Below are 17,986 nucleotides of genomic sequence, written 5' to 3'. Positions count from 1 at the left end.
ACATGTGCAAGGAACGCTCTTAGTCCTGGTTAATAAGCTCAGGACCATCCCATTCTGCTGAGGGGCTGCTTTGATGTGGTTCAGCCACCCCCTTGTGGATAGAGATCCAACCTTGCAGTACAAAATTGATGTACCTGAATACAGTTTCCCTGTGCCCTTTGATTCCTTGTCTTGTTTCCTCTATCTATCCTGCATGTTTTCTTATTCTCTGATGGGACAACCAACGGGTTTAAAATCCTGTATTGTGCTTATCCGGGAGAGTTGCTGCTCTGGAAAGTTCCCTCATGGAAAATTAAAATCTCATCTCCTCAAACAGATTTCCAACACCCCTGCTCAACCGCAATTCCACCAAAGAGGTCTGCAGCCACATAAAGACACATATGTGAGAAAGAAAGACATCAAAAGCAATTTAGAAATAGAAAAGAGGACATTTAAAGACACTGAAACTAAAGGATTAAGACTAGGAATTATATTTAGTTTTTCTTCACAGGCATTTATTTAGTTTATCATGTAAGAAAATAAGACAAAGAAACGTTCCACTTCTCACATTTTCTTTCAATGGCACACAAGGTGAAGGTGTTAAAAATTTTTTGGCAGAAAAAAAAGTAAGAAAGCAAGAAAGAAGAATTAAACAAAAAGAGTGCAATATGACTGTCATATTCAATGCTTAAAAACTCTTAAGTATCTGACGGTGACACCACTGAAGAGGGGAAACTAGTGTTACAGAACTTAAATCGTGACTGCATGTTCAAACATACTGTAAGCATAGGCTTCATTTGCATAGCTTAAACGGTTAAAACAAAATGTTACAACAAAACTACTTTTATATGGGCTACATATTCTATCAACTATGTGTTGCTACCTTAAGGTAAAAGAGAACTTGCCAATAAAATAAATGTACAATTATGAAAAGCTCTTGTGTGCAGAACAGTATGCGTTTAACCAATATCGAATGAGAACATCATCAAACACGTGTCATCCATTCTCACTTTCATATCTTGGATTTCAGTAAGACTTATTTTTTGTCATACAAAGACTAGAAACACACACACTGAAACACCTGGCATTTACACTGGAAAGTTTTAAAGATTAAGTATTAAATGAACTGGTAAACAACGTGTGGGTTAAGCCACATTGTTTTGTGGACAGGTCCATTCTTATTAGCATCAGCTTCATCGGTAGTCACGTCTTAAGGCTTCGAATGGGTCCCCACAGCGTCAACAACCTAACTCTAAGATCAACAGAGTTGCAACATCGAAATCAATCTCAAATAAATGCAATGCATCTACAAAAAAATTACTACAATAAATTTTGGCATTCAAATATTGGTGTATTTAAAAAAAAACAACAATGCTCCTATGTTCTGATTTGTACGCTTTGTATTAAAAGTACATTCTCCCCATTTGTGATAGACTAAAGGAAGACTTGCAAGAGTCACTGTACTTTTCCCTCCCTCTATATGCAAAACATACAGAAAAACATATGGCGAATACGAGATTTTCAAGGCATGGTGGAAATCAGGAGGGAATCGATATTGTCTCCTTCAGGGAGCTACAAAGTCCCAACTGTGCATGACAGCAGATCAAAATCAGAGGGACTAGGATCACACTTCCACGCTAGTCCCTCTATTTTGGCCCGTGTAAAACAAATCTCTAGCGCCCTCACTAGACCTGCAGGGGTATAACTCGAACCAGCAAGTCTCGCCCTGCCCTGACTTGCACCAACCCCTACAGATTATGGACTGCACTTGGACCTTGACTGGGGTGGCTGAATATGTGCACCGACACATAGAACTGCATGTAAAAATGATACGCTTCCTTTCCCACATTTAATTAACAAAAAAAATTAATGAACTTAGTAAAATTCACAGGTGAAAAGGGACATTACCTGTGCTGCACTCCCCCATCTTTTGACTTAATGGCTTTGACCGATAGAATAAGTACCTGCTTTCCCCCCCCCCTCAATGTAATAAGATGGGATGATGTGTGTTTATTCCCGAGACAATAAAATCTAATGGCTTTTCTCTTCCCAGGCCAGGGGTTGGCTCAGTCACAGCAAACACATGTACATCCATGCACAAAGTTGACCCATAAATCTTTGCCCCAACGCAGCATCTGAAATGTCTGAATATTAATATTTTCTTGGAATTTTTTGCATTATTAAAACTGAAATCAAAAACATCACACATACTCTCTTTCTCTCGCTTGCTCACTCTCTGATATCACTGAAAAGCGGTTTATCACATCTCGGCTTGGTTCACACACAGAGCACAAAAACAAAATATTCCACAGCATAAACAACGCTGAGGGTCACAACCTGTTTCAAACACAGAGGTTATTCAGTCAAACAGGAAGGTGCTTTGCCTGCAAAGGCTTGTGTTATGAAAAGGTAGAGAGGAGGGGCCTTATTACATGAAACCTAAAATTCTTAAAAGGTGGACCTAGTTTTAACATACATGAAAGAATATGACAAGTGAGAGTTACCATTCTGGTTTTCACTATAGCCCCTGGTGGGAAGGAACTTCAAGCCATATTTGGCACAACCGGTCAGACAGGCTATCTGTTGCCTTTTCTTTCTTTGAGAAAAAAAGAACAGCACTGTGCGAGTGGAGGCAAGGAGGCCTGATATCTGTAATATCAGTGGTTTACAAAGCCTACATACTTTAAAAACCAGAAGGTGGAGGAAGGGCACTGGGCTGTGATCAAGGGAAGGCTGCTGTTACTCCCTCTTGTCAGCTGCTTTCGACTGCTCCCTCTGAATCATGCAGCGGCGCACAATGCTGTCAAAACTCCCCAGGTAGAAGAGGGCGATGGTCCGAAATAATCCCATGGTAACAATCTGTGAGAAAGAGAAACTGACGTTAGAATTTGTAAATTGCACAATACATCCGGTCAATGTGACAACAACATGTACGCGGCTTTACCTGCTGGAGACCTTCTGTGATGGAGGTGACAGGTGACATTCCACAGGTGAGGGCTGACAGCATGTAACCATCGGGTCCCACAGAGCTGTTGAAATTCCCCTGCTGCAAGAGCAAAAAAAAAAAAAGAAGGCAGGTTGATCACAACAGATTATCAATCCTCCTCCAGAAGAAATTTACTTAAATGTTTAAAACTGGACAAGAAGCGTGGTGGGTAAGTGGATGGTGAAGCGGATTTCTTACAACTGCATCCCGAACAATGATTTTGGCCACTTGGTCTGGTTGGCAAACTCCAGAGGTTTCAGAGATTAATTTGGTCTCTAGAGGCTAGTAGAGGAAAGAACAAAGAAGGAAAATGCTTTCAATAAGGAAGTTAACTGGAAGTGAAATTGCAGGAGGTTATTATTTAAAGAGATGTTTACCTTTGTCTTATTTTCCTCAGCCAGTCCTGGAGTGTCAGTGTCAGGGGGGTAGGCCACCGTCACATAGATATTGTATGGCTTTATCTTGAGAAGAACAGCAACACTCATTGAGCATTATGTCCTACCCTTTGACCTCAATGACAACATTTGATACAAAAAGGTCTTAAAGCAATGCAATTAAGAATGAATGAATGCACCCTATCAGGCCTATTGATAGATTGCCAATCCTGGTAACAATATTTACACCAGCACCTCAACAACCCTCAATAGCAAAGTGGTGTTTTTACTTGACGCATTGCAAAGTTGACTCGCAAATGTGGTGTGTTTCTTGGTGTGCAGTGCAAATCTGTGAAAAAGGGTATTCAAGAGAGAGGGCAAAAAAAAACTCACCTCCATCTGCAGCGACTCTGCTAAGCCACGCAGGGCAAACTTGGAAGGGGAGTAGGCAGTGTATCCAAACAGGCCGATCTGCCCTGCTTGGGAGGACACAAACATGATGCGGCCCATTCTTCGCTCCTTCATTGTGGTTATGACGGCCCGTGTCGGGTAGACGCTGCCCAGGTAGTTCACTTCCATCAGTTTCTGTTGGAGTCCAGAGTTCACACATATTATCCCATGATTATCCACAGGGTAGCGCTGCACAAATATAGCTACACATTCGACAACCTAAGTTTTAGTTTGTAATTTGACCCCTTTAATCTTTTCTGACAGTAACAAAATCTCACACAGAGTCAGCAATCAAACCTCCTTCTGGTTAATAATGAATGATTAAATATTTTAAATATAAAAAAACACTATTTTCCAGAATCTCCAGAAAATCTTGTGTGTCTTAGGTATTATTCAAATTATAACTTGGGAACATATGAACTGAAATTAACATGTTAAAAACAGAGTGTGAGAAATTCATAAGACATCATCCTTTTTTTATTTTGACACTTTAATCACTCATATGAACAGGGAATATTTTTATCAACTGTTTTGAGTACAGTTCGCAGTAGCTTATTGACTTCTGAACATAAACAAGACAATGGCCGTGTCTTGGCTACACTCCCAGGTACCTACTTTAAAACGATCCACTTCCATATCCTCAAACTTTCCAGAAATGGATGATCCAGCACAGTTCACTAACATATCAACAGGCCCCAGCTTCTCCTGAGCCTGCATGAAAGGAAAAAGCCACTTCAATACTTCAGCACTGAGATGTTACACTGTTGCTAAGGACGGTAAGATTACCTGTTTTATCACACTTTCCACCTGGCTATAATCACTGGAAACATCCACTGATATGCAGAGCACCACCTGAGAAAGTAAATTGTACATGATCTTCAGCATCAGCTGTTATGGCCAATATGAACACCTATACAGTTATAACAGGTGCTTTAAAACAATACCTGAAAGTCATCTTTTATTGAAATAATTAATAAAAACATACCTGCTTGTCATTGATGGCACATTTCTCCACCTCTTTCTTTGCTTGAAGCAACTTAATCTGTGGGAAAAAGTGCATGTTTAATCTGTTTAAAACTTGTGTAGACTCCTTTTTCCCCTTAAAAACTAAATGAAAACATGATGAAACTTCAGAATATGGATGCTCACATGCAAGTGAACTGTTTAACACTAAAAGTAGATTTTGCATGTGAGAGGAGCACATTCTTCACCTGACATGGAGCCAATTCACATTTGCAAAATGTTTCCCCGTGTTTGACATCAAATGAGTTGGCTTTAACAACAAACAGGCTGGGACTAGGCTAGACACAAAGGAGTGATTGGTTGAATGTGGTTTGTGCTGACCTCATCCCGTGCCACCAAAGTGATGAATGCTCCTTGCCTGTAGCACTCAATTGCAATGCATTTCCCAATCCCACTTGAACCTCCTGTCACCTGAAAAAAAAGGTAAGAAGAGCATTAATTAAAAGGTCAAATATTGGCGTATTGGGCTACATAAATAAAACTGACTAGACCTATAATTCACAAGCAAGATGTAATTATATTTCCAAAATGTTACGCAACTTAATAAAAGTTAGAGATGTATGTTACAAGTCAGGTTTGTCATGGTGTTACATCTGCATAATGAAAAGAGTCAAACTACATTAGTAGTTTACAACGTAAACCTAGCAAAAATTAACTTACAAAACTCATTATGTGGGCGTTTCCTCATAACGGACACCTGACTGCCATTATAATTCAAAGTTATCACTGGTCGTCAGTAATAGGCATAACGTTACGTGTCGTAACTTTCAAATATAAACTCAGTGAACTGCTGCTAGCTTTGGACCTAACTTCAAGCTAGCCATAAAGCTAACCTTACAGTAATGAGTGGACGTTGTCAAACTGACAACGGTAACTTGGCTTAGTAAACGTTAGTTAGCACTCTGGTGCACTTACCACGACGTGGGCCCCGTTCAGTTTCAGAGGTTTGGGGCTAATAAGAGGCGATATCATGTACAACAGCAAAACAAAGGCAACAATGAAGGCAGCAACTACAAGAAGCATGATGAATGGCAGAAGGAGCCACCAGGAGTTGATGAAAAGCCAGTCCGTGATCGTTGAGCTCAACCCTTCTTCAGATGACATGGGTGAAATCTGGCAATCGTTAGCTTGTTTGCTAACAAGCAGGCCAGCTTCTGAGTCCGATAACGGAGCTACAAGGCAAGAGACGGCCCTGAAAGGGGGTGGTGAAACACAGAACTCGGAGGAGGGGCTGTTCCGGGGTTATGCAATAAGTCACAAATGAGTACCGGTCAGTTGAAAGTACTACGGTGGACCTTGGCTCCCCGTGACAAAGCGCAGTCTACATAAACCAAAACAAATCTAACTGTGCTCTGTAGACGTACGCTTCACGGTCGTACTTGGTACTTGTAGTTCTCAAGGGAAAGCGTTTCTTTAACTCTCAACGCTGCTTAAATGCCTACCAACAACAACTCCCACAATGCAGTGTTCTGCTTCCTCATTCGTCGTATCCGTTTCAATCTGCCTTTCAGTTAGCTTCGACTCACACCCACCCGAACAGCCACCAGGTATTGTTCACTGACAAGAGACGGTCAAACCTACCTAGTTTAAATTCTTTATCTATGAATCTTTATTTATGAACCTACATCTCTATTGCAAATCCTTGTCAACGAGCAGTGATTTTGATACAAAAAAGGTAAACAGCGTTTCTTGATGAAGCTATAACTTTTATTTACATTATGGAAATGAAAAACAGAAAGCCTTATGCATGGGTGACCTCTTCAAAGCGAAAAGGCTCAAAAGTTGGCTATATGTATAGACATTTACAGTAAAATAAGAAGTGTTCGCCATCATAACTCACACAAGAGTTTTCACACCTTAGGAGAAAAAGAATACAGTTGTATACAATCTCTAAAAGAGCTTACATGAAATGTGCAAGTATTATACATGTCTTAGTTGTAGTGACAAAGCACTGTATATATAAGCAATTTGACCAATTTAGAAATAAACCAATAAAAAAAAAAAGAATCTTGCAGCTTTTCTGGAAGGCACATGGTGCACACTGCCACTTATGGCTACATATAGCTCATGCTTGGAGATGCATTCCTATGTTGTAAAGTATACAAGAAGATGATCTCTCCACCTGAGCCATCAGTGTCCAACTTCAACACCATCAAAATTAGCAATGTGACTTTATCTTAATATAAGGCCTAGTTTTGCAGTTTGTATTTAGGATACTCAGCAAAGCCTGTGGATAGTAGTGAAAAATATGAACAGTAGATTGCGAAAAAAAAGATAAAGAAACCATGAGCTGAGTGACAAAGCAATTCAAAGCTATTGAGTCCTTGAAAACTTGTAAAATAATGCTGGTCTGGCACCATTGGTGATTCAATAGCCGTGTTTAATTCAAATGACAAATGAGTAAAGAAATGCAATTGTCATTTGTTAGGAAACTGGATAAACAATCCATCATTTCCACAGGGCCTAATGAAGCTCTCATCCTGAGTATCTCGGTCTCAAAACTCAAAACGTCCACCACCTTGAGACAACAATGACTTTTCATCACAACAAATCCTATGAACTCATGCCGCGCTTCACTCCCCCAGCCCAAGATTTGTACACTTCACAAAGTACAGTACACACTATAAAATGCTTCTCTTTTCTTAATATAAAATAGACAATATATACGGGGCATTTATTAGTCTATGAGATGTATTCTGACTGGAAAATAAGGACACAAGTCCTAACTGAAAATAAATTATCTTGATTACAATAGCGTTGTTTGCAATAATTCTTGTGTATGTCTGTCGTTAGCTTCCTTACGTTGCTTGGGCATTCTGCTCACTACAACATAAAGTCTTTAGTTCAAGTCAAACAATCTTCTAAATTCCCTATGTCATATTGACTCTTATCAGGTCAGCCGTGGATGGGAAGTCTTAAATCGTCTTTGGACAATAGTGAAAATTGGATCAAACGTGGTCTTCTACCCTTTGTGTGGTAATCAGATTGGCAATACAGAGCAGTATTCTTGCCCACTTGTCATAAACCACGAGGCAGGGTTAAGAATTATGATGAGACAGAGAGAGACAAAACGAGACAAGGACAGTAAAGAGAGACGATCAAAATTCCTTTGGTTTGGCTTGGCTCAATCATCCCACCTAGCCTTCCTGCCCAAAGTCCTCTGTGAATTTTTTAAGTTTGTCCAGATCTTGTTCATTGACTGTTGGCTTTGTGTTAGCCAGAGACCTCATCATGTCTGACTGAAAAGACAAAAAATAAATATATTATGTGATTTTAGAGTTAAGCCTCCAATATGCATTTATAATACCATCTAGTATTTTTATATCCTTACCATGGATACTATAGGTTCCAATAGCTTCTCCCCAGGGACCTCCATCCATGTCATTTCAATCGCGTTGGGATCGCCAGGTGAGCAAGGAGTCAAGAGGTCATCTACAACATGGTTGGGGTCAGTTCTTGATGGACCTCGTACCTTATTTTAAAAAAAAAAAAAAAACCCAGAAGTGACAATTACAAAACTACAACACGTTACACTGAAGCATAAAACAGAGATTTTAAAATACATACCTGTTTGAAGTGGGTTGCTGACTGGACCTTTCGAACAGGCTGCATTAGAGCGTCCCTGACAATGACACTGATATCTGCGCCCGAGTACCCATCTGTCTTCTTGCCCAGAGTGACAAAGTCAGACTCGCTGAGGCTGTTGGGGGTCGAGCCCAGGTTGAGCTTGAACATGAAGCCGCGAGCGTGCTCTTCGGGCAGCGGGATGTAGATCCTCTTCTCAAATCTGCAAGTATTATTTGTGTACAGTGAGCACAGGTGAATGACAACATAGTTTCTGACATCTTTCATCAAGTAATAACGGTTACCTTCTCCTGATGGCTGAATCTAGGGTCCATGGGATATTTGTTGCCCCAAGTACCAGCACTCCCTCGTTGTCATTTCCCACACCTGCAATACAACAAAAGTCAAGGAACTGTGTATTTACCGGAACATCTAAATGACAACACTTTGGTGCTTTCACTAACACATTACAGAGCAGCAACCATAAAATATGGAAATGGGATGAGCAGATTTCTTGTGTTTGGCACTTTTGAACCATATTGTAACTCACACAGACAAGACAGTATTCAAAATTATACATTTTTGATTATTGCAAATATGCATATTAGTCAAGTCAAGTTTATTTATAAAGTACATTTAAAAACAACCAGAGTTGATCAAAGTTCTGGTCAAATTATACAGTAGAAGACATAAAAATTAAAACCAGATAAATTAAAACAGGCCAAACAATTAATGACATACAGCAATAAGATAGAGAAACAATATAGCTAAATACAAAATAGATAAATAACAACATGAGCCTCTAAACAGACTCAAACACCAACGAATAGAGATATGTTGATGTGTTGACAATGGTGGGGGATGATCTAATAATCAAGGATAAATTATTCCACAGTCTCTGGGCCTCCACTGTAAAGGCACGGTCACCCTTTGTTTTCATATGAGACTGTGGGATGGCCAAGAGGGATTTGGTTGGATGATCTGAGGGGTCTGGACGAGTGATGAAACATTAGGAGTTGTGAAAAATAAGATGGAGCCAGTCCATGGAACGCCTTAAAAACAATTAACAGCACCTTAAAATCGACTCTATATTTGACTGGTAACCAGTGAAGAGCAGCCAATATTGGGGAAATATGGTCCCTCTTCCTTGTACCAGTTAATCTAGCAGCTGCATTTGCTACAAGCTGCAAGCGTGATAAAGATGAATGACAGGTGCTAGAGCACAAGGAATTGCAGTAATCAATCCAAGAGGATATAAGAGCGTGCAAGACAGTTTCTAGGTCCTTTACAGAGAGAACAGGTTTAAGTTTAGCTATGGTCCTTAAATGAAAAAGCTACCTTTGACAACAGAGTTTATATGTTTGTCAAATTTTAATGCTGAATCAAAGATAACCCCTAAATTCCTAGCAAAGGGTTTTACATTAATGGACAGGGGGCCCAGATTTTTTGATAATTCCTCAATTAAGTTAGGGGAACCAAATAATATTTCTTCTGTCTTGTTTTCATTTAGTTGGAGAAAGTTTATTATTAGTGGTTTCCCACAGTGTTTTATTGCGGACGCTAAATCGATCACAAGATGAGATGTGTCAGATGCCCATACAAGGAGTAAGTCTTTAAAAGTTACTGAACATGTAATACATCAATAACAACTGACAAATTAAAAAAAAAAAAAAACAATATATACTGTTTGTTGATAAGCATCCTTCACCAATGTTATCATTTATTGCATGACTACTGGAAACAAATCCTTTGAAAACCAGAAAACATGAATCTGAGAGGGTCTGAGGGACCCAACCACACAAATATTTGAAAGGTTGCCCAGAAAGCACCTTTTAGACACCCACCCACTGCAGGTATGATTTTCTCCTGAGCACAGCTCTAGTTTCAATGGCGATACATTTGTCTATCCCATGCAATGCTATACGTAATAATATATAATAATTCCAATGAAAATTTATAATGCACAAAGAAACTAAATTGAAAGGGCTGCTTCACTTGGTGCGTAAACATCCATTTTCTTCTTTAACCGCCATTTTAGATCCCACAGGCTGTTTATGCATACTACAGAATAATTCTGAAAAAAATTCACTTACATCTCAGATTAAATCTGGGAAAAATCCTATAATTACAAACATTTGTTTTAGCTCATCAGGCTTACCCTGCATCTGAACCAGGAACTCTGTCTTAATACGGCGAGCAGCTTCACTCTCATTCTCACTTCTTGAGCCACACAGAGAGTCGATTTCGTCAATGAAGATGATGGAAGGCTTGTGCTCCCTTGCAAGGCTAAAAAGATTCTTCACCAACCTGGGAAGTAAAAGGGATGTGTTTTAAGAAATTAAATAGCAACATGCTGCTGGTTGCAGTACGTGTTTATGCTTAAACCATGCTTTTGTGGATTTCTGTTAATATGACTTACTTTTCACTCTCTCCCAGCCATTTGGAGACAAGGTCAGACGAGGAGATGGAGAAGAAGGTTGAGTTGTTTGCCTCTGTGGCAACAGCTTTAGCCAGATATGACTTTCCTGTACCTGGAGGTCCAAAGAGCAAGATCCCTCGCCATGGAGTTCTCTTTCCTGCCAGTCAAGCCAAAAGGTAATTTAGTTTATATACATGTCACCAAAAACTGCACTCTGACACAACTGTCCATGCAAAATAGATGTTTGCTTCTATCAGCAATTTGAGTCCTTTTAAGATTTAATACCGGTGAAAAGGTGGGGGAATTTGATGGGAAGAATAACAGCTTCTTTCAGTGCCTCCTTGGCTCCCTCTAAACCGGCAACATCATTCCATTTGATGTTAGGTTTCTCCATAACAATTGCACCTGGAATAAATAACATAGTATATTACTGAGTCTAAATAATGCCTTAATTATTACAGAAACAAAGAAATCAACACATATTACGACAACTCAATTCAGATTAAAAAAACCTGCAGATGGCCTAATAGTCCCCAAAAGGAGTATTACAAACCTGAGAGTTGATTTTGGAACTTCTTTTTCTCTGGATCATCACCTTCATCGCTTTCATTCCTGGAAACACAAACATTTAATTATAAGATTTATCTACACATCAAATAATAAGTAATTTACTATATTTTCCTGTATATCAAAAGGAACACTTCCATCCAGGTCTGAATGGCATCCCAAGAGCAGATACCACCCCACTGCCCCACCCATAAACACACCCCTTGTCATCAGACTGTGACTCTTTGACAGGCTTGGCGGGAGGAGCTTTGTCTTTCTTCTTTAGATACTCCTTCAGCTTCTCTGCTCTGTCCAAGTACTCTGCACATTTTGCCCGGATGCTCTGTCTAGCTTTGTCACCCTGGGTTTCATCTGTCAGGAATAAGCACAAAAAAAACCAAAAGTACACAAAGATGAATGCAGGCTTAAGTATTTGTTCCCAAAAGATACATCATCCTTCTGTTAGCATGTTGCGAAAAAACACATCTAACAATTAATCTATCTACTATCAAACACTTCTTTTCAATATTCTTGCATGGCGTTTTGAGAGATATGAAGCCTAATCATCAATCAGGCCTACAAACTACAACCATGTCAAGTGTTATTATCAGATTGTTATTATCAGACTATGGACACTGTGCACCTAATGTGTTTTGCCTTACATTTCACCACATGGAGGAAGTACTGAACAGCAGCTTGGTACAGACGCAGAGCCTCCTCGTAGTTCTGAGCTTTATCCTCCTGAGCCGCCTTGCTGGCAAGATCAATGGCTTTCTAAAATAACAGACACACATAACAATGTTGGTTATGATGACTTTTAGGTACTATGATAAAGAAAACAGACAGGCTATGAAAGCACCATCAGCCAATCAAAATAAACAACACAAAGGGACAAATGTGACCACAAAAATATATGAAATTAACAGAATAAAAGGGATAAATACTGAAAAATTAATATACACTTACTGAAATCTACTATATGTAAAGATCAGATATAATGCGACACCTGTCCTGTGTGATGACACTAACGTTACGCACACAGAAGTAGGAGAGACTGAAGCCGAATTTGAATACACTTTTTTCACTTCCCTTTGTTTAAAGTAGCTATAAAGTTGAACTAAAACACAACTTGTAACGGTAACGTTAACTTGTTCATTGAACTGGATGTCTTTTTTAAAAACCCAAATTACCAGTTCGCTAGCTAGCAATGTTAATCCCACTAGCTACCTTGTTTATCAACACAAGCTCACGCTATTTTATACGTTATATAGTTGCCACAGCTGCTGTACTGTGACAACAGATAAGACCAACCTTTATATTATATGTAGACAGCAATATCATATTTTGGTGGCCTTCTTGAAGACCAGAAGTGTACTGTCGAATGCATGCCTAAGTTAGCTAACCATGCTAATTAGCAGCTAACATCACGCTATTTTACAGCGTTGGGGCTTTTATACCGGACACCACTCAACAAAACTTGGCCAGACTCTTCTATTCTCAACAGCTAGTACACTTTTGCCGTTTAGCTCTACATGTGAACCACTTCAATCAGCTTATTTACCAGTTTTGTCCAGCTCTGGTGCTGGTCCCCAACTTACCTGTAAATTACTGTTGGTAGCCATAAGGGCTGGTCACTTGTCCAGTAATCGAAATTAATGGAACACCTTCGTGAGTAAACAACTTTCAAACACGCTGCTTTAGAATGTAACCTTACGAGTTGACTCTTAATTCGATAATCGAGGTTTTTATGAGGCTTGTTTTCGTTTCTTAGATCGCTCCCAAGTAAGATCGAGGAGGGAACTTCCGCATTGAGCAGTCGATACTCGCGTGCACGGAATGTGATGACGTCAAGACGTAGCACGCAGTTCAGTGCTGCGTTTTTACAATGAAAAACATATTGGTTGTATTTTTAAACTGTAAAGTAAAGGGTGGGGACCATTTTGGACCTCATTGTTACTTTCCCCCCGCTAGTCTTATTTTACTATTTTCTTTCTTTGTTTGCTGTTCATGTGGTTTCTTATGTCATGTCTTAGGTTAGTTACCTCTATGGGTTTACCAAAATTAAACACCACACTATGAATGAACTATTATCCCTGTCGTTCTAACATGAAACATTTTAACATGAATTATTTATCATCCATCAGGCACTAAAAATTTGATATACTATTCATATTTGTAAAAACAAATATTATATAGTGAATGTAATTTCTGTAGCAACCTCTTTATTCACTAGGTAGTCTTGTAGTTCTTCCACTCTGTCCAGGTACTGTTTACATTTTTCTCTGATCTTCTGGTTGCCATCTTTACCCTGGGGTTCACCTGATAGGGAGGAGACCATTCATTTAATACCATTCTGAACAGACATTTGATAGACTATCTATACAAGGAAGAGCGGCATCACTTAATATTGAGATATAGACACACAAACAAAAACATTAAAATTTAAGTAATTTCACTTGTAGATGCTATTTTTCCATCAGGCAATGACAGGGATGGACACCCTTGACCTTAAAATGTCGCAGTTATTGTAGGTGTGGTGTCTTTGTGTGAGATTATTTTGTTTCCAGCCATGTTGACCCACGTTTTACAATGTGCAGAAAGTATTTGACAGCATGTTGGTAGGAGCGGATGGCCTCCTCATAGTTCTCGGCCTGGTCTTCTTCTGAGGCCTTCTGTGCTATGGCAATAGCTTTCTGAAAGAGCAGGAAATGTAGCCTATAAATATTTCAGATACTGTCATTCCTTATCTTTGTACTGAAATCACTATGTGAGTCTGTAGAAACCCTCAAACTCAGTGAGTGCATAAATCTACTTAAGCCCATCAAAAGTAATATAGCATAGTGTTGTCATTAATGTCGGTTTGTAGAAAAGATCATATTTTAAAAAATCAGAATGGTTCCTAATAATGCTCTGAAATGATAAATCAACTGATACAGTAGCCGATCAACATACAATTTATTAACCCCACTTTTGATAATCCAGTCATTATAATAATTTATACTGTACCTTGTTTGCAATTTATAGTGTACATGCTTCCAGATGTCAAAATATCTACTGTGAAGAAGGTTTATCCCAAATATTCGCTCATGGGGATTATCAGTATTCACTTTTTATAGAGTATAATGGTCAGTCAACTAAGTAATAAGCAATTAATTATACTATCAGTTCATATCTGTAAGTGACAATCTTGATGTGATTATTAGTGTCTCATTTGCTGCTGAAATGTTGTCTGTGTCCAACTATCTTAGTCTATATGGTGATTTTGTGTAACAAAGTAAGAGTAAACTCTGACCCCCCACCCTCACTGCTATTTTCACCAATAAAAGAGAATTGCACTGCATATCTAGGATGTAAAAAAACATCAGACCTTATAACTGGCCACATTCCCTGGTTAAAACATTTAATTAACTGTCAACGAAACATTTAACAAACTGCCACTGAATGTGTGGACCTGATGTGATTCACTATTTTGGGTCAGTGATGGAGTTTAGTCAGCTCATAATACAAATATTGACACAAAATGTCCTGCATTGAAAGATAAGACCAAAGACCTGCCTATTCTCTTATGGTTTAATAAAACACGGGAAGTAGTTTGGATTAAGATAGTCTACCTTTAGAAAAACTAAAAATGCTGTCAAAGTGAAACCCGTCAGATTGCATGCAACACTCGGTGAGTTTGTTCCTATCTTATTACTACACTTTATTCACTCCATAGCCTCCGCGTAGCTTCCAGTCTTATACAAAGTTAGGTTAATCCTACCTGTAGATTTGTTGGCTCCATGCGGAGTCCTGTGAGAATAAACAGAGTCAGCCCGTGATCCTTGCTTGTCTTGTTTCGTTTAGGCTACTTAGTCGTGTGTCACTGCACAACAAGTTCCTGTTTGCTTATCGCTCCCTTAGCACTGACACATGCGTTCAAGAAAACGCAGACTGCCCAGTCACAGGAATGGCAACGATGCCGGGGCGCGGAAACCCTACAGCCGTGAGTCACAACGTTGTTGTCGTGCCCACAAACAAATACAACGCACTCCGCAAAGGTATTGTTTTCATAGCCTCACCCAGATATAATTAATTTTTTGGTCTGTGTATGTGTGGGTGGGTGGTGGTGGTGGGGGGCAATAGACATAGGCCTACATAATTAACAACACGACGCGTAAAATAAGACAGAAAAGAGTTGTTTTACTTGTAACACAGTACGTCGACTTCAGTTGTGTGCATGTACTCTCCCGTGTGAGGACTATCGGCGCCACTAGAGGTCGGCACAACATAATTTTAAAGGGTCAATAGTGTTAAGAACCCGTAAGCCCACAGGTGGGGTACTTAATGTGTGGGGCTCCAATAACAAAGCGTATGAAATTATATAAATAGGATATCATGTAGGCCTGTTCATAAAAAATCAAATTATACAGCATGTATATAGAAGTTTTGGTTTTAGTTTTGCATTCATCTTATGGGTAAGTGGCAACCAGTTCAAATAGCCTTAGACACTGCAGATTTTTTCTCACAGTGACTAACAACACTGTGGTTATTTTAAATGACACGCAGCAACATTATCAAAGCAGTTCTTTTAAATGATTAAATGATGATGATGATGATTGTTGAATTATGTAGGCTAATGGGCCTACAAAAAAAGGTTTTCTGCAAATGATAACTGTGCGCATAAAAGACTCTTGGGGCCTATAGCATATCTTTGAAACTTGTAGGTAAGAAAGTTTTGTAGTGTTAAAAAAAAAAAGGAAACGGACGAAATGCGTGCTTCTGAGAAACGCAGTGTAGGCTAAACTGTGATAGGGGACCTTTGGCCCCACTGAGTGGATTAGAGTCGAGCTCAGACCATCGACAGCCTGACACCCGATCGCTCCACTGTGGCGCACAGTTTGGTCAGGAAGACGGAAAGCTGGCGTTGTTTAGTTTGGAAACATGCGGCGGAAAGGGAGCACACTGTCAGTAGTAGAATATCAACTTAAAGCGGTGTCGCTGACATTATCTGACGCGACTGAAAGAGCCTCGCGCGTAACTCGCGCGTAATGCAGTTTAGGCGCATTTTATGGAGATCTATAGCTGACAGGACCTGTACGCTGCGGGTTGCTCTCAGCATCTACTTGGGATCTCTAATGTGGAACATGGCGAGAGGGATGAGAGGAGCTCATCTCCTCGCTGTATTTTTCACATTTTCAGTAACACTTTTCAGGGACGCAGATGGACAAGAAACGTTTAATGACTTAACAGGTTTTAGTTTGAGTCCTCCGTATTTCAACCTCGCTGAGGGGGCTACTATCTCTGCTACAGCAACCTGCGGACAGGATGCGGCTGGGGCACCGAAATATGATTTATACTGTAAACTTGTCGGAGGACCTACCACCGGAGTTCTTACTCAAAACATACAGGTAAGAACAAACTGGGTGCGATGTCCGTGTTTAACACATGAATAACAACAATATGTATGCACTGCAATATGAAATAACATTGTAATCGTATACATGTACTGAACAGTAAGTTTATTAAATACATAGGTCATACAATTGACAGAAAGTATAATTTGCTGTTTTTATGAATATGGCCCCTTAAAAACGTCTGCGTCTTTGTAAAAGCTCATACAATTAAAACCACCCAGACCAATTTGTACAACTGCCAGTATAGTTTTACACCATTGTTGAGTTTTCTAAAGGAAATGCCCTTTCAAATGGTCTTGTCCCCTCAGGAGTTCTTCTGAAAGTCCCTACATTACTGTTAGAGCAGCAGTTTGGCATGGACATGCAAAAGCCTTTCCCTAAACTTATAAGATTTGCTTGTGGCAGCAATATTTTTCATATTTGCATTAGGTTAAATAAATAAAGCTGCTTTAGGTTACATATTTGGTTAGTCATATGCCAGTGCCTGCCTCCATTATAAAACCTGTACAGTTTGCTGCAATTATCTGGGTGTGTATGTTTCTGACTAACAACAATTTGACACCATTTAGGGTCAGTTTTGTGACTACTGCAATGCCATTGACCCAAAGAAAGCCCACCCGGCGACCTACGCCATTGATGGGACAGAGCGGTGGTGGCAGAGCCCTCCTCTCTCCAGGGGACTGGGCTACAACGAGGTGAATGTTACCCTGGACCTTGGGCAGGTGAGATTATCATACCTTACTCCTCTATGAACATCTGTTTACTTGCTGCTACCTGCAGTGTGAATAATGATTGCTGTGTGGGAAAAATATAGCACCTGGATGTTACAGAGGGAAGAGAAGTGTTTTCTGCCTTGGTCATTGCTCTGCTGCTGTGAAATGAATTAGGTCATTTGTGCAAGGTGGCAGAGCACCTTCGCTGGTGTGAAATTTGAAATTGCAGGATTTTTGGCACCACATTCCTCTTCAGTGCTGCGGTTTGCTGCTGGTTTGTTTTGGATATGCTCGGCAGAAAGTTGTTTGACTCATGCTGGTTCATTCACAAATATTCCAAAGGTGTCATACGATTATATTTTCAGTTTGAGCTCCATTACCTCAACCAGCAGTGATCATGTGAATAATGTGCTGCAATTGGAAGCTTGCCACAAATCAGATTCACGCCCCTTTGGCCAGCGAATATGCTTCCATCATGACCCGTGTCTCTGGCAGGAGTTTGGCTCATGGCCCATAAAACTGCACCTCACGCTCAATTA

General features: G+C 39.8%; 3 protein-coding genes across 7 annotated transcripts in view; 1 reads left to right on the top strand and 2 right to left on the bottom strand.

The window, feature by feature from the left end:
- Positions 1–2,600: 2,600 nt before the first annotated feature.
- On the bottom strand, positions 2,601–6,205 carry kdsr (3-ketodihydrosphingosine reductase). 2 transcript variants are annotated; one of them, XM_046052417.1, is made up of 10 exons: positions 5,728–6,205; positions 5,134–5,223; positions 4,775–4,831; positions 4,576–4,641; positions 4,405–4,500; positions 3,733–3,924; positions 3,343–3,426; positions 3,164–3,247; positions 2,924–3,025; positions 2,601–2,838 (listed from the first exon to the last, which is right to left on the bottom strand). In XM_046052417.1, the coding sequence occupies exons 1-10, from the start codon at positions 5,914–5,916 to the stop codon at positions 2,719–2,721; spliced, it is 1,080 nt and encodes a 359-aa protein (XP_045908373.1). In that variant the 5' UTR covers positions 5,917–6,205; the 3' UTR covers positions 2,601–2,718. The 2 variants fall into 2 exon arrangements, with proteins under 2 accessions (XP_045908373.1, XP_045908374.1); XM_046052418.1 differs by lacking the exon at positions 5,728–6,205 and adding an exon at positions 5,473–5,625.
- A 292-nt stretch (positions 6,206–6,497) lies between these two features.
- Positions 6,498–15,230, bottom strand: vps4b (vacuolar protein sorting 4 homolog B). 2 transcript variants are annotated; one of them, XM_046052415.1, is made up of 13 exons: positions 15,102–15,230; positions 13,923–14,034; positions 13,560–13,660; positions 12,004–12,115; positions 11,563–11,713; positions 11,349–11,407; positions 11,081–11,200; positions 10,796–10,952; positions 10,535–10,683; positions 8,682–8,763; positions 8,380–8,599; positions 8,144–8,284; positions 6,498–8,051 (listed from the first exon to the last, which is right to left on the bottom strand). In XM_046052415.1, exons 1-13 carry the CDS (start codon positions 15,120–15,122, stop codon positions 7,950–7,952), a joined length of 1,527 nt encoding a protein of 508 aa, XP_045908371.1. In that variant the 5' UTR covers positions 15,123–15,230; the 3' UTR covers positions 6,498–7,949. The 2 variants fall into 2 exon arrangements, with proteins under 2 accessions (XP_045908371.1, XP_045908372.1); XM_046052416.1 differs by lacking the exons at positions 13,560–13,660; positions 13,923–14,034; positions 15,102–15,230 and adding an exon at positions 12,940–13,171.
- The window catches only part of LOC123972762 (laminin subunit alpha-3-like), a 59,598-nt gene continuing 56,736 nt past the window's right edge, over positions 15,125–17,986 (top strand). For 2 of the 3 annotated variants that reach the window (XM_046052410.1, XM_046052412.1), the window contains exons 1-2: positions 16,181–16,728; positions 17,304–17,456. In XM_046052410.1, the coding sequence (XP_045908366.1) occupies positions 16,369–16,728; positions 17,304–17,456 (513 nt within the window). In that variant the 5' untranslated portion in view covers positions 16,181–16,368. Of the gene's footprint in view, positions 15,379–16,180; positions 16,729–17,303; positions 17,457–17,986 lie in introns of those variants that run through there. The other variant, XM_046052411.1, reaches the window with a different exon arrangement.

Source organism: Micropterus dolomieu, linkage group LG06, assembly GCF_021292245.1.
Source record: "Micropterus dolomieu isolate WLL.071019.BEF.003 ecotype Adirondacks linkage group LG06, ASM2129224v1, whole genome shotgun sequence".
Lineage (NCBI taxonomy): Eukaryota > Metazoa > Chordata > Actinopteri > Centrarchiformes > Centrarchidae > Micropterus > Micropterus dolomieu.
The sequence above is the reverse complement of the archived record's forward strand: the minus strand, read 5'-3'. Positions and strand labels throughout refer to the sequence as shown.

Excerpts from the sequence above, each read along its gene's own strand:
- kdsr (XM_046052417.1), bottom strand. The coding sequence starts at position 5,916 with ATGTCATCTGAAGAAGGGTTGAGCTCAACGATCACGGACTGGCTTTTC. Across the intron at positions 4,832-5,133 it reads CTTTGGTGGCACGGGATGAG|ATTAAGTTGCTTCAAGCAAA; the intron begins GTCAGCACAAAC and ends TTTTTCCCACAG. Across the intron at positions 2,839-2,923 it reads TCACAGAAGGTCTCCAGCAG|ATTGTTACCATGGGATTATT; the intron begins GTAAAGCCGCGT and ends TCTTTCTCACAG.
- vps4b (XM_046052415.1), bottom strand. The coding sequence starts at position 15,122 with ATGGAGCCAACAAATCTACAG. Across the intron at positions 8,285-8,379 it reads CAGCAACCCACTTCAAACAG|GTACGAGGTCCATCAAGAAC; the intron begins GTATGTATTTTA and ends TTTTAAAATAAG. Across the intron at positions 8,052-8,143 it reads TGGAACCTATAGTATCCATG|TCAGACATGATGAGGTCTCT; the intron begins GTAAGGATATAA and ends TTGTCTTTTCAG.